This window comes from Meleagris gallopavo, chromosome 5 (assembly GCF_905368555.1).
Source record: "Meleagris gallopavo chromosome 5, MGAL_WU_HG_1.1, whole genome shotgun sequence".
In the NCBI taxonomy this organism is placed as follows: domain Eukaryota; kingdom Metazoa; phylum Chordata; class Aves; order Galliformes; family Phasianidae; genus Meleagris; species Meleagris gallopavo.
The window spans coordinates 11,393,772-11,409,933 of NC_139408.1; the positions used below are offsets into that span (position 1 = coordinate 11,393,772).

The 16,162-nt window shown below is 37.4% G+C and overlaps 1 protein-coding gene and 1 long non-coding RNA gene across 6 annotated transcripts in view; both read right to left on the minus strand.

The window, feature by feature from the left end:
* Nucleotides 1-2,228: 2,228 nt before the first annotated feature.
* Nucleotides 2,229-3,403, minus strand: LOC146544236 (uncharacterized). The gene is made up of 2 exons (XR_014883399.1): nt 3,015-3,403; nt 2,229-2,672 (listed from the first exon to the last, which is right to left on the minus strand). It is a non-coding gene; the product is annotated as an uncharacterized LOC146544236 (long non-coding RNA).
* A 6,978-nt stretch (nt 3,404-10,381) lies between these two features.
* The window catches only part of LOC100548747 (harmonin), a 46,154-nt gene continuing 40,373 nt past the window's right edge, over nt 10,382-16,162 (minus strand). For 3 of the 5 annotated variants that reach the window (XM_085224243.1, XM_085224242.1, XM_085224241.1), the window contains exons 17-21: nt 15,817-15,870; nt 15,584-15,683; nt 14,206-14,315; nt 13,436-13,491; nt 10,382-11,757 (exon numbers count right to left, since the gene is read on the minus strand). In XM_085224243.1, the coding sequence (XP_085080369.1) occupies nt 11,745-11,757; nt 13,436-13,491; nt 14,206-14,315; nt 15,584-15,683; nt 15,817-15,870 (333 nt within the window). In that variant the 3' untranslated portion in view covers nt 10,382-11,744. Of the gene's footprint in view, nt 11,758-12,166; nt 12,566-13,435; nt 13,492-14,205; nt 14,316-15,583; nt 15,684-15,816; nt 15,871-16,162 lie in introns of those variants that run through there. The other 2 variants (XM_085224244.1, XM_085224245.1) reach the window with 2 other exon arrangements.

Consider the following 16,162-nt stretch of genomic DNA (forward strand, 5'->3'; position numbering starts at 1 on the left):
CTGATATTTTATTCTTGTGGAATAAATAACTCCATTCTATTAGTTCACTGAAGATACCATCTAACAAAGCAAATTAAATATCTTTGTAAGAATAGCCTAAGGTACAACTATTAAAAATAGTGTAATCAGCACAACAGTACTGTGCAGACATTCACAGAAATGGCTGTTTTTCTCTAAATAGATCTCATTAATTTTTAATTGCCAGTTCTCATGAAAAATGAAGAAAGAACTTCGGAGTAAGTAGATCTATCTTAGAATGAAACAAAGCCCAAGCTTTGTTGGACAACGATTGTCAAACACTAGGCAAACACTCAGATAAGTGTTTTAGAACAGCTTATGTTCAAGCATGTGACAACATTCCAATTTAATTAGTGAATGGGCACTCTTCTGCACTCACTTGTCCTATCACCAAAACCACCCCACAAAAAAACCATATATATACACACGTGTGATTCAACTGTTCAGTTTGTTTCCCATTTTTTTTACATGGCAAGAATGTTAAAACTGCATATTTTACCCACCTGATCTGCACAGAGTGGCATTCTCCTTTACCTACTGCCAAGGAAGACATACCATGTTATTGTAGGATGATGCACACAAGCTCTTGTATACTCTTCTGACCCCCTGTGGCTTTAGCTACTTAATAAAACATGACCTGTATCATTAAGTTGTTTTATGAAGCATGTTTGCCAGCATACAACAGAACATTTAAGCAGCTGTAATTGCTTCATACAAACTCCTCAGCTGAAAATCAGCTTCCTAGTGTAATCTAGTCAGAGCAGAGCTGACTTGGCAGTACCACAACACTTGAAATCTGGGAAAAGGCTTGTTCTTCTCTTCACTCACTGTGCTTTGAAGTGTTAAGGAAATACTTACGCATTTGCTGAGACCTGACAAAACAGTGAGGCAGCAGAAGGGTTGCAGGATACTTCCCTTACTAGCATGACCAAAGCCTACACCTGATGCTCCACTGCCCTTCTGCATCAGAGTTCTTCACAGCAATGAGAAGAATACTCTAATGGTGCAATGCTTTCCCTAGGTGACATTACTTTGCATCTTGCGCTCTCTAGGCAAAAAAGTTACTGTCATGCTCATCATTTTCTCTCTTATAGGCACTTCTCATCCCAGAAGAGCAGTCAGCATTTTCAATTAAAAGTTTGCTCCTTACCTGCCTACTTCGTTATTCCACCTACCTCTCTGATTCTTCCTGTAAGGCTTTTTCTTTTGGAAGTAATTAGTTACCTCAATTTAAGTTAGCTTGAAACTACTTGAAAATATTTAAGTTGATAAAAGCTGAGGTGACAAAAACAGCTGTCATTTTTGAAAAAAATCAGGACTAAGGCAGCTTTCTGTTCACTCCTGACTATCTTAGTAAACAAATGTAAGTTTAGCATTTCCACACCTTAATTTCCAGCACTTAAATAGTTAATGCCTGGAGTGCTCCTTGTGCAGTACTTGAAGTACAAGTGTTGTGTTTATCCTTGGGAGAATAGTGCTGTGAAGTAACACATGCCAATAACAGCTCACGTGCTGGCTCTAGTGTGGTATTCTTTAGTAAATGTTATTTTAGTTACTTATTACTGTAAAATGTTATTTTAGTTATTTAGTTACTCAAAGTGCCTTTGTGATTCTTGCATTGTATATAGATTCATATATCTAAAAGATCTTTTTGGCCTTATTACAAGAATCAGGTGCACAAACAAATAAACATATAACCAGTGTTAATTTCTGAAAGACAACAGAGCTAGAAGTCACCAGTCTCTTTAGGAAGTCTTCCAAAAACAGGAACTAGGTTGAAAACTAAAGTTTGAATTGCTTATGTTAAAAACTTTTAGAGTCAGCGTCATTTTATCATCTTTACTTTTCAGAATGGAACACCATTTTCTGATTAAGCACATTACAGTTATCATTAGTTGTTTTGTGTATTCACCACCTGGGAATTGGCCCAGGTTATTTTAGATTTAACCAGCGAGTAAAACTTACGCAATGATTACAGCTATCAATTCAGACTTGGATTTAGAATATGTTGGTCCTGTGGCACTATTTGACAAACATATAAAAAACTGAAAAAGGTGCTGTTGCAATGTAATGATTTTTTTGCCCTACAATCACTTCTTCCATTCACTCTGAATAGACCTTGATATGGCATTTAAGCGCTTAAAAGAAGAGCAACACATCACATTTTGGATTTGCTTTAAAAAAAAAATCATAAGTATGCATAGAAAAGCTTGATCCTTCATAGCCAAGACTGTTTATTCTCTGCTGTGAGTCATCCTATCACCAACTAATTGTCAAAGGCCTACAAGTCTTATTTCAGAAAGCTTTCCTCTTGAGTTCAGCCCACATGCAGACTATGTTTGGGATTTTCAGAAGCTCAAGGGAATTAAACAATACAAAAAGTAATGAAAATTAATTTACTTACTAGTTAGTAATTGAATTCCTAAGCTAATGAGACCTGTTTTTTTCCACGAAAATTTTAAGCAGAAGCTTATTATCTCTTAGAAAGCACAGTGTTGGTATCCATTGTTTCAGAAGCTTTGCATGTAAGTGTGCAACTCTGCTGTCTGGTGGTAGTAAGTCTTGAGTGTCCTCACACCAAATAGTGCACAGCCTCAGCCTTCACATCTGTCAGAGGTTCACCACTCTGGGCAGGGAATATTTGTGTTCTCAGTCTGTTGGGGAATCAAGTGGTTTATGTCAAAGAAGAAATCAAGATTGCTTCAACGCTTCCCCCAGCTAATGCAACTTGGCACTACTCTTTGCTCTCAATAGCAAGAAAATAACATTTAACATTAGTGTTGTCCTCAAAAATGGTGAGAAGCTGAATATCAAACTCACAAATCAGTGAGCACTGACAAAACTAAAATAGGGCAAAAAATGCAGCATCAAGGGAGCTAAAACTGTTTGCAAATTTGAGTCACATTCTATCACTTTTTTTTTTTTTTTTTGCCAAAACAAAGAGGAAAAATTCTAAATATAGTGTTGAGTGATTTTTAATTTATTTATTTACTTACTTTGAGGGAATGAAATAAGTGGAAGTTTTCATTCAATAACAATCTCCTCTCCCCACCTGGGATTTGACATTTTTCTATGAAAAAAAAAATCATTTTATTTAACTCCCACTGATTCTATGAAGCAGTCAGCCACTGAACTGGAAAAAAATTAGTCAATACCAAGAATTTCTCCTTGTTTGACAAGAAACCAATGTGCCATCTGACAGGCATGCTCTGTGACTCCAAAAGTTCCTGAGGGATGAAGATGAGTTCATCAGAGGATTAAACAGCAGCTTTGTTGCAGACTTCCATTTCAACTGCACCAGAAAGCTCCTTGAACTGCCACTAAAACCAGCTCAACATATTAAAAAAAAAAAAAAAAAAAAAAAAAAAAAAAAAAAAAAAAAAAAAAGGGGGGAAGCATTTGAGGACCACAGGCAAAGAAGAATAACAGCAGGAATCTTCCATTATTAGGAGTCAACAATAAGGTAAAGCAACAATCCAGAAAGCTCTACAAAGCAAACAAGGAGTCAGAAGTGCAGTTGTACTACTGTTATGTCCAGCAGGGACATGAGGAACTGCGCAGCAGGCTCACACGCAGGATCGGTATCACAGGAAAATTGGGCCTCTTCCTGTTGCTACAGCTCAACAAGACCAGTAGGAACATCTACCAATCTAGCAATCTTGTAGCAAGGGAAAGCTCATGCCTGTGATTTGTAAATGACAGCTACTCTTAGCTCAAAGGTGAGGTGAGGAAAAGCAACAGCCCAACATGCAACATTAAGACAAGCCAGTGCCAGTTATTTTAGTAGACTGAAAATGGCTTCCATCAGAGGGGCCAGGCTATTTATTCATGATCCATCAACACCTTGTCCTTGAGAGTCAGGGGGTACAGCTCCTTGGCAGTGCCAGAAACCTCAGCTGTTTAGGCTAATGTCATAGTTACATGCCAGGTGTAACAGAAGACTCATGGAATGATCCTGTTAGGATACTTTCAACTCTTAATGCACTCTTACAATTCAGAATTCCTTAAGTGACTGGGGTGGGCAGGAGTTATGGATATTCATAGAATTGAGTTGGAAGGGTCCCTTGAAGGCTATCTAGTCCAACTCTCCTGCAAAGAACAGGGACACCAACAGCTACATCAGCTGCTCAGAACACCGTCCAGCCTGATCTTCAATATCTCCAGGAGCATCCACCACCTGTGTGAGCAACCTGATTCCAGTGCTTCATTACCCTAATTGTTAACAATATTTTCTTTACACTTACTTTACTCTTTACAATCGCCCCTCTTTCAGCTTGAAACCATTTCCCCTTGTCTCATCACAACAGATCCTGCTAAAGAGTTTATCCCCTTTTTTCCAATAGACCCCCTTTAGATACTGAAAGGCCACTGTCAGATCTCTGCAGAGCCTTCTCTTCTTCAGGCTGAACAGCCCCAGCTCTCAGCATGTCCTCATATGGGAAATGTTCCATACCTTGGATCATTTTTTGGCCATAGGTTAGTATTGGTTAGTATGAATATGTTATGCACTTCATTTAAAAGCTGCACTTTTTTTTTTGTTTGTTTGTTTTTTGAACGATTAATAGAAGGGCTTTGTACAGCTACAGCATCCCTCTAAAATGTACCGTGGCATAGAAAGTGCTGAAAAAGAGAAAGATTCATTTTCAGCAGCATTTAAAATAAAATACTACAGCTAACCCTATTCTTATGCACAATTGTTTTCTCTGTGAAATCTCTTGAGGGAAAAAAAAAAAAGATTTAAAGATGGGAGGCTGTTTAAGATGCAATAAATGTGCACCATTATCATACAAATAGAGTTGTAAACAACTCTAGGTATTCAGTGCACTACAGGATGTAAAGCGATTGCCGATTTCTCTGTAAGAACTGCTCTCAGGAAAGTATGAGCTATTGTTAGCTTTAAAAAACAAGTTGGAAAATCTGTTTTTTCTGATTCTAGCTATGAAAATAACAATCACTGTTCCCTCAAAAGTAATTATCTCCTTCAGCACACATATTAAGTTTTTGCTGACACAATGCTTATGTTTTGTATTATATATCTCTTAAGAGAATATATTCCCTTGATGTTGATAAATGTTTTCTTTCCACAGCAATTACATATTCCACTGTTTCAGTCTATAGCTTTAGTGAAGAAAACAGCCCTGGCTCTCACTGTAACCAAGGTTAATTGACAGTGTGCTAAAACTGTAAAGGAGCTTCAAAATTTCACACAATTGTGATTGATAAAGTTAAAATCATACTGAAGCCATAACTAGAATTACAAGTAACCTGAATGAATGTTGTTTGGGGTTTTATATCACCTATACAGGGCATGATTCCTAGACACTATTCTTACTATTCCCAATTCTTTCTTTTTCTCACAATTATAAGTAGCCTGTCTCAGAATGTTTTCTGCTGGTTATGTTTGCTTTCTGTGATAAGAAGGGCAGTGTAAAAGTTAATGGAAAATTTCAGCATGTCTTCTTTTTGTCAGTCCAAATGTGAAAGTTGATGTCATGCACTGGTGTTCAGCCACAGAAGTTTTCATGTACAATCATCTGCAGACTATTTTTTCACCTACAGGATAACAGCAGTGCAGCGAGGAAAATGAGAACAACCACATCCATCCAGTTCTCACATGTGGCAGGGATGCATCCTCAGTACAAACTCAATGTAACTGGCCAGAACAAGAAGTTCCCAATCCTCAAACTGGCCAGGGATTCTTTAACAGATGCAAAGTTTCCTATTCTATCAGATGGGATATCAGCATGTCACAAAGAGCACTGGCCATTTCCTCATTTGCCTGTATTTTGGAGCCATGAAGACTACAGATACTAGAAGATGAAAAATGGATCGTGCTAGAATTAGATATAAACTTTGCCCTCATCTGCTATGTTGACAACACAGCTCACTACACTGAGTCATTGCTCCGTGATTAAGAGAATACATCAATAATGAGTTAGGTATACTTCAGACATATCTGCTCACTTGCACCTGCGTTTAGATACACCATTAGTAAAGGCAGCACTAGTTAATTCTGTAATTTAGAAAGTATGTCACTCATTTTGTTTGGTGAGAGGTACAGGATTGTCAATGTTTACATAATTTGAAAAAAATTAAAGCTTTACTGCAAAGTGCAGTAATACAGGATTAATAGTTACAAGTCCACTAAGCAACTTAATACACTCAGACAGCTTTGCGCTGCGAACAGTCCAACCACAAAATATGCTCAACCAGTTTTAATCTACTTTATGCATATTCACACAATTTTTCTTGCAATCAAATCCTTGAACAAGACAAACATTACAGATTACACTGTACCCACCTGTTAATCCTGAAATCACTGCTGAAACATATGTTGGATGGCAAATACATTTGTTTTAACAGCCCTTCTCTCATTCTGGATTTCATTTATACCTTAATAATCTTCAGTTAGGATCAGTCCAAAGCATGCTGAATTATTTATAATTTCTTTGAAAATAGAAAATCTACACATACCCAAGGTGTATGAGCTATGTGATGGGGAAGCTGCCTTCCCCTGCGTAATGCTATAATGAGACAGAAAGTACCACAGTAATCGCACAGCGGCAAAGTCTTTGGCTGCAGCAAATGAGAACAAGCCCAAGCACAGCAGGTGCAGAGCAGAAATGAAGGAAAAGAGCTACTTGCCTTTGGAAGGCCTGAGGTACACAGGGATCAGTAGCAAGAGATGCCCTCACCTCCACTGGCAACCCTTAAATGAGGTCTGGAAAGGACCAGATCCTGGCTCCATCACTTCTGGTCACTGAGGTACATTGCATACACCTGAGCTCTCTGGGCTGGCCCTGCCTTCCCACCAGGTGATCAATCACTGCTTCAGGCCATGACTTAGCATTTCCATTACAACCTATGTGAAGGAAAAAACTACTTGGACTCACGAGAACAATGAACAGAACACCTCAATTACTTCAGCTTCTTTTAACCAACTACAAGATCTGTATGAACAGTTTGATGTCAATTGTAAGTGATTGCTCTGAACTGGAACAATCTCACCCAGCTTGAGGAGCTCTTCAATTCTCAATTCCTGTTATGCACATCAATTCTATGCACTTGGAGCTGTCTGATTTTCAGTAGAAACAGCACACAGCTCCTTCTGTCTTACCTGCTTGACATTTCACACTTAGGAATCCACTTAAGCACAATTCTTTGTGAATAATGAAAATGGAAACCTGCATCTCTCTTTCTCTGATCTCCCTTGGTGTTGGAATTGTTGATTAGACAATATTCCTTGTTCACTCTCCTCTGAAAATTTTGATGCTTATACTGGGGAATAAAGGTAACAAAAAGAGACTGCTACTTGAAAATTTCAGTTTGAAAGGATAACCCTTGGAAGTTATTTCATCCTGTCAAGAAAATACTCAGTAGGAGAGTTGGATCAAAGTTTACTTTTGTGCCCAGTGTTACTAAAGAACATTTTCTACTTGTTCTTATTTACATTTTCTCTGCTGGGTGGCAGTAATGGTTAAAAACTTCAAGCTGTTTGTCAGCATCAATATGTAATACCAGTCCCACTCTTGCTAAAGCATCCAGGACAGCTTAGGGGAAAGGGGACAGAATTATGCCAGAAAAAAGCAACTTCAAACTTCTGAGAGGATAGGAGAAAGCTTTCCCTAAATAATCTTTTCCTCTCCCTTCCCTATTGTTTAGAATATTCCCAGACCTCAAAAGAAGTTTTCTGATTTCTATCTGTACTCAATTTGTTGGGAATATCTCGTCTCTCTCTCTCCCAAACTTTCTTTTAAGCACCATATAAACAAAACGGCTATCACTATTGAAGTGTAATGTGTTCTACTGTCATCTAGAAGTGAAATGGTGAGAAAAGATAAAAGGAGGTTAAGCCAGGAAAGTGGGCAGTGGTCGTCAGGGGAAGGAATAACTTCTAAAGATTATCTGAGAAAATGAAAAGGGTCAGAAATACATTATGTATACATCAGATGCCACATTTTTTTCCGTACAGACACGTAGAGTTGAATACTCCAGCCACTGAGACTTAGAGCTGCCAGGCTGCAGCTGCAATGTACCTGATAGAAATTAATTCCTTAAAACTTCATTCTAGTGGTTGCTCACATCAATACAGTTCCTGAGGTTGAGAGACGACTAAGAGTTCCACAACAGCTACTGTGACTCTGAGCCTGTTTTATCAATTCAAAGTCAAAATACAGCAAGCGTGTCACAGCTACTGCATACAAAGCTCTTTTCAACCACATATACACACTTCGACATTAAACTGTGGTTCTCAGTTCTGTTTATAGTGCAAAAGAGTTTTTAGATGATTTATATTCAGAGATTAAAGATCATACTTGCAAAGTGCTGAGATTATTTGTATGTGTGCTACTGAAATTGATTAGAAAGTATACTGTTGATATGTACATATATACCCACGCCCCCTCATGCATATAAATTTGTATATGCATACAGGCTGCTTTTTTTTTTTTTAATCTTTAAGATGCACTTAGATGTTTTATGGTTATATGATAAATAATTGCTAAATTTTAAGTTCTTAGAGTGGCAGAATGCCAGCAATAAACAGATCAAAGATTTCCCAATGCTAGTGTCCGTGAATACTAAGCAATGATATTTCCTACTCTGTAGTGAGTGTCATGATTCTGGTCATGAATCCATAAGGATTCATTTTTCGTTTCCTGCATACAGGCACGCACAGGCTCACAGAGCAGATGTGAAAGTCAGAAGACTAATGTAACTCTTCCTCCAGTTCAGCAACTGTCAGGGTATTCTGAAGTCGACTCTGTGACTGACACAGCCAAAAAATTCCTGAGAGAATAAGACAGACTATTAACAGCTCTGAGAAACTCTTCCTCTGAGTAATTATCCCATAGAGACAGTGGGTCCTAGCCGTCTTAACCAAATAAACAGTTCTGAGAAACTAAACATATTCTCTTCAAGATTACAGTGAATGAAAAAATAAAAAAAGCATGTTGTGTTAAAAGCAGTTTGAAGCATATATGCTTCCGTCAGTGAAACACTTGGACTTCTTCCTGCTTTGTGCATCAGATCAGAGTTTCCATACTCCCAAAGGAAACAAAGCATTGGCTGAATAAAAGAGAAAGCTCCATTTACTCTACTGTTACCTTTTCACAGCTGGTTTGATTAAACAGGAGTGAGGCATGGGCACACGCAGTGACTGTTACAGCCACCAGTGCTAGAAACAGTGAGTGACAACTCCACCAGAAACAGTGCAGTGACAACTCAAATGGGCAGCTGTTCTGTGTCTGGGACATTCTGGTCATAACCATCAAAGGAACTAAAAAGGGAAGTTGTTTCAAAAACTGCATTGCTTTGTCCAAGTCTTTGAGCTTGCTGGCAAATGAAAGAAGTGATCTAGTCCCAGAGCAGTGAAAGCTAATAATAAAGCAAAAAATCTACCTGACTAAAGGCTTAAGTAAGATTTCAGAAATAATTGCCTTTTTCATAAAAAAAAAAAACAAACACCACCACAAAACACCTCCTTACATTGTCATCTCTACAGAGGGTGAATGCACACAGTAACATTTATATATATATATATACACACACACTTCATATATATGAAGTAACGAGCAGTAAACTATTACCTCAGCTGCCTCTCACGCATTTTAAGCTGTAGCTAAGCAAGAAAGTCAACGGTAGATTGGGAAAAGAAAGACAGTTTTGTGCTACAACGGTTGGTCCTCCCACAGATTTCAGATTTCTCAGCTCAGTCTTCTGTGTTCCTTTACTCTCTGGAAAAACATCAGTGAAAACTCTTCTGGTCTCTGAGGTTTCCGTGTTATGTTTTCTTATGTTCCAAGACAATGATTAGTACAACCAAACAATGGTTGAAGGCTGAAGTTCACTACTGGTGCATTACTGTGGCTCTATTTGCTGCTACATAACATTAGAGCATCTCCTAAGAGAACATCTTAGAGCATCACTCATTTGCATCGTCATAGTGTGCAGATGGTCACAGAACATAGGCAAGTAGGAAACAGAGCAGGAGGAATAAACTCTGCTTGAATTTATCCTTTAGTGCTAATCATGATGCATTGGGTTAGTTTTTTTGTTTCTGAAGTCTACAGCTCTGGGTGGACACATCCAAAGATGTAGCAAGGGAAATATAAGGGAGCAGCTGCACTTAGCAGCATGCCAACTACCAAGTGAGCAGATTTGCCCATTAAAAAAACTACTATAAAATGTGATTGCAGCTCAGACTAATGACATTTCCTTTCTGTGCAGAGTAAGTTCTCTTTTGAAATCTACATGGTTGGCATTTTGATGCAAATACGTTTGTTATTAAAGAACAACTGAAATCTATACACTTCAGCAGATTAGCTATTAATACAATGTACAAACTCACAAAGAAGAAGCAACATTTCTTTTCCATTTGGCATATGCAATTTTATTTCTGGATTAGTTGTGAGAATTACAGAATTAAAACTTTTAAAAGTTTAATGTGTACGCTGCCAGACAAACTAATTGGCATATTGGAACAATACTGCAAATGAAATGAAGTCAACAAAATTGTTTATCTCCATATAAGCACAGAGTTCTCAGAAATGTAATTGTTACTTTCCTGTGTTACAGAAAGGAGGGCTTCCAAACGCTGAAGCAGCAAGACTTCAGTGTGAAACTGATAAGCCAAAGAACTATAAACTTCGGATCTTATTAGTCCAGGTAAGACAAATCTACACACAATATGAGCAACCATATACAAACTGGCAAATACAAGGAAAGAAGAAAGACAACTGCATTTCCAAGGAGACACACTGACAATATAAAGAAATGACTAAGTCTACAACTGTAATTAGACTTCCTTATAGTCAGGCTAATATAGATTCTAAGGTCTGGAGACAATTTTTTAAGCAGAAGACCATCACCAACAATGAAATTGTATGCTTTCTGACTACACAAGTTAGTTGTATGTAGATTCACTGAACACGAAGTACACAACTACAGACTGTGATTCAGACCCAAATTTTCCACCCCTAATTCTGTTATGGACCAATACGAATAGACGCTGGCATAACTGACTGCATACAGTGATGTTAGCTGGACTACCTGCTTGATATTTATCTTGCTGGTAGAGTATTCTTTATATCATATAAGCATTGCCAAAATTATCCCAAATAACACTAGCACTGCTGGTGTTACTAGTATAGAGACTCTTTCACAGGCAGGGTTTTCACAGTCAAAACAACTCACAACCAGGCTACAGAAATGTACATTACAAGGATATCAGTGAGAACAGAAATCACCCATATACATCCCAATCCCCTGTGGAAAATCACTAATCCCAGGGTAAAAATATAAACCTTCTCGCACCCAAACTACCCTGTGAATGTATAACCACAAACGTTGCATGTGGGAAAAGACATCTGTGATCTATCTTCATCTGTCATTTTAGTGTCTATTCCCAGGAAAACTGCAAGATAGTTTTTAATATTTGTTTTCCAAAAATAGAGAAGAATATGTATTTTGAGTTCTCACAGATAAAGCTGTGTTCACTGGCAGCCCCCTTCTAAGTGGCATTTAAACAATTTTTTTTGCTGTATGTCTGAAGAATTATTTGAAATTAATCATATAACCTGAGGAATCTGAAGTTCAATCTGCAGATTCTAATTGTTCATGTTTCTTAAAAATAAAAATGTATTTCATGTGACTTTCGATTTTCTATGAAATTCCAGAGCAGCAGGTTTGTTCAGGGAAAAGACCAAATTTCTCCAGGGTAGACTTCTTTAAAAAAAAGTCCTTAAGAAAAAAAAAAAAAAAAGAAACAAACAGATGCTGTTAGCTGAAGTGCAGTAAGAACAACATTTTGTAACTAGATTTCAGTTGGACAACTTTTATTTGCATTGTAGCAACTGATAAAACAAATACCACATGCAACAAGAAACCTTACTCTGGTTTTCCAGACATCTGTGACTCTACTTACAACTATTACAGTAGAGAGAAAACATTCATAGTAAACTAAGTCTGTAAAGCATGGGTAATTTTGAAACAAATCAACAAAGGTAAGATTCAGTAAAAACCACACAGTTGTGATGAGTTGTTCAGAAGCACACTGTTGAAAAATATAAAAGAAAACTTGTTCTTTGGACAAGCCTTAACAAAGAAATACTTATATAGTTATGAATTCACAAAGCCACAGCAGTGGTCCACAGATGAGGAAAAAAACATTAGATTAATACTAATCATTTAGGCAGAGCCTATTTATTTTAGAGTCTGGCAGATGATGAACCAGTTCTGTAGAGGATCTCCAGAGGACATTACAAATACTCTTTTTTTAGTAGGATAGGCATGGCAAAAGCCCAAAGAACACTCCAGCGTGGCAGAAACAAAGTGGAGCATAGCATGCAATGCGCAAGCAGGCACATGCTTGAAATATAACGCGGCCTCAAAATGGACAGTCATGTTAACCCGGGTCTGGCTATTCACCATGAGGGAACACTGCAGTGGCTACAGCTGCAGGAGATACCCTTGTCTGTACACAGGTGCACTGCCTTCAAAAACCTTTCTGTGTGTGTTGGGACTGACTGTTGAGGTGGGGATAGTAGGGCTAAATATACAAAATATGAAAACAACAGAAAAATAATGACAGTTATTCAACATCAAACAATTTTACAGCAGTTTTCAGTTGGTGTTAGTCAGTAAAACTATACTGATTTACAGCAACCAATAACTGGTATTCTACATAGAATAGGATTTGGGGCTAACAATGCCCATAAATCTTTCCTCCACCATTTTATTTAGTGGCAATATCATCTTGAAATCGTTTCCTTTAATCAAGCAACAAAACAGTTTTGCTTTTTCAACTTTGTCCAATATAAAACAAGTTATATTGACTTGATAATTGCATCCCACTATGTCGTGGATTCTTGTTTCATACCTGCACTGATTATTTTCAAAACAAACAAACAAAAAAAAACACCATCAAACCAAAGCAAAGCAACAACAAAAACAATGAAAAAAACCCAATCCCACAGTTAGAGGTAGTAACTGTGATCTAATATAAAATGAAGGCTGACAAAAACACCGAAAGCCCGCACCACAGAATCAAACATCTTGCTGTAATGAGGAATGCTTATGGACATTTGTTTATCCAGATTCCAAACTATGATCCATTGGATCATAGTAAGTGATCCAGACTTGAGATCAGCAATTTCTCACCCCAAATTCCTTCAACTCTAAACCAAAAGCAAAAGCGTGTAGTCGCGTACAACAAAATTTGAGATTCAACATTGAGAACTCTGAGAACCACTGCTGATAGCTACTTATAACTAACAAATTAGCAACCACGTGATGCAAAAGGTTATATAGTCCACAGTAAATAAATACATTAAGCATTATCTGTCCCATAAAAAGCATACTGTACAAATTGTTGTTACTAGTCTTTTAATCCCCACATAAAGAAAGGTTCTGCACTTACATTTCATCATCATATTCCTTTGGAGGTGACACTGCAATGACTAAGTCAATCCAATCCTGCAACAGAAATGAACAGAAAATGTGTGCTACGTTTAGTTCCTTTTAGAGGTGGTTAATGGACAACCACGAAATATCAGACAGATGATCAGAAAGACAATCTATTAGTGGAAAGCCACAGGGAAAATGGAACCTAAGGAGATGTCTGGTCCTCTAAAATATAGTTTCAAGATAGAACTGCTTGATTTTTATCCTAAAATTAAGGAAAAAATCTACTAGTTTTTGCAATAAGCTTTCAAAAAAAAAAAAAAAAAGATCATTCTAAGTATCATACTATATTTGGTCATTTTAGCAATTAATACAGTTCTTGTTGAGAATACATTCACTGTAGCCAAAGTGCACTGTAGCTATTTGCACATTAAGAAATCAAAGATTAGATAAGCTATTATCAAAGTTCTGATCAGCTTCCAAGTAATTTTCAATATTCAAGAGAGATCCCACAGATAAAAGTACTACAGTCACTCAGAATGCAATGTGTTTAAGTACAAATCTTGACGTGTGGCTGTCATAAACTTTTGGAGTACCTTACACGCAAGACTTTCAGAGTTGTTGTATACCTATATAATCCACAGATTTCAACTCACTTTGGTGGCATTGCATACTGGTTCTTCTGACATTTTCAACTTTACTTCTATTGCTGTGACAACATTGTGAAAGAAAAATACACATCATGAGAGTTGCAGGTAGAATGGAAAAGTAATCCCACATACTTACCCCACCCATGTTCCAAGCATTTGCCAGAGTTGCTTGTGCTTCTGCCAGCCTGCAGTCAATTACTATCTTGCCATTTACAGCCAGTATTTCATCCCCTTTCACTATGCCTCCTGGTGACAGATGAACACAGCATACATACACGTTATCAAAATAATATCCGTGACAGACATTGTGTATTTATGCAGTACTGAGTATTATGAGTATTATCTAGTGTATTAACTAGATGTGAGAGCCAACACTGAAAGTTGACACATGTGTTATCCAAGGCAAAAACAAAAGGAATTAGTTGACAAGTTTAGGAAGATTTTCTGTAGTAAAAGTTTGCCTATCTGGGCAGTACATCCATACTCCTCATAAATTGTGCTTGATTGTAGTCTGTTACCACTATTAAGAGCAGCAATACTTAAATGTCTAAGTGGTGTTTACAGGACTGCCATTACTTTCCAAAAGCATGTGTCATATCTAGTTCTTTGAACTTATTTTGATTTGCTGATCTAGTCAGCTAACTGGGACTGGATTTGAGGAAGGGAAAAGATATATGATAAGGGGTCAGCCTCAGCTATAAAGAGAGGCCAAAACCAGTGACAAGTCAAAAAAAAAAAAAACACAAAACAGAGCACCTGAAAAAGAAATTAAGGGGCTGAGAGCTTTTCAGAGAAAAAGTGACTTGAACATGGCTGTGGTTGGGACGAAGTTATAAAAGGCAATCTAAGGAGATGTCCTGTCCATCTACCTGTTCATCAACATGGTTCTCAAGGTTAGGATGAGAGAGACTGACCCACAGGAGCATACTCTCCAGGTATGCATGTTCTCATGGCTTTCAGAACTAAGCTGTCAGGCCTTTAAATGGATTTGGGAGTAAAGACATTTTACAAAACAAATTACCATTGGAAGTAACATTAAGAACAAAGCTAAACAATGTAGTACAGCTATTACCTAGTATCTGTTTTGCACATTAATGTAATTACAAATGTACTTGTTTGAGAAGTGTGAAATAATGAAGACCAAATTTAACTTTCTCTAATGAACAGAATAAGTGATTTTTTATATACAACTAGAAAAAGGGGAATCCTTGAGAAGAGAACAGCTCCACATTTTCGGTCCATGTTATAACAGTTTTTTTTACCATGATAAAAACACAGCAAGAGTGTCTATTTCTTAAAGACAATTTATAAAATTTACATATTTATCAGCTTATCAACACTCTTCAAACCATGAACTTCTCTTTGCGTTGCTCTTAGAGCAGAGACAGAATTGGTTGCCTTGGACAGTCTAAGTGAGCTTCTCAGTAACAGCTATAGCTCTGAAGTCAGCTAAGAAATCAGCCATTGCAAGAAGCCACTTTGCAACAGTGCTCAAATTCCCCATTGTTACTCACCATGTTTGTCTGCAGCACCACCCTCATAGATTGCAGATACAACTATCTTTCCAACAGGAGAATCAATTCCTCCCTCAACTGCAAGGTCTAATGATCCTTCCTATTAAACAAGAGTTTTAGTAAAGAAGAAGCTGTGAATTTTAACTTAATCTTCCATTCTTTCCTGTAAACATATCTGTACACGAAATGCTTATATGAACTCTTTAAGTATCAATCAGTAAGGTAGTATTTACCTTTCTAATGCGTAAGAGGCGTACGTCTTTTCCCACAATCTGCTCTGGAGTAAACTATAAAAATACATTGTTAGTTATTTCCACCTCAGCAACATAAAACAAGCTGATCTATGTAGCTGACCGGTGAAAACAGTCTTTTGCCTCCTCTAAAATAGTCTTAGAGGAAGAGCAGAACACTGGCTACTGTTTTTTTCCAGTGAGAAAGCTTCCTTTCATAAGGTCTAGAAGAAACAAACAGACAAGGCCCAGCAAGCCAACAAGAAAGAATATTACTCTCCTAGGCCTCATAATCAAAGATGTTCATATTTTTCCAGTGAATATTATATTAAAGTAAGATGTATGAATT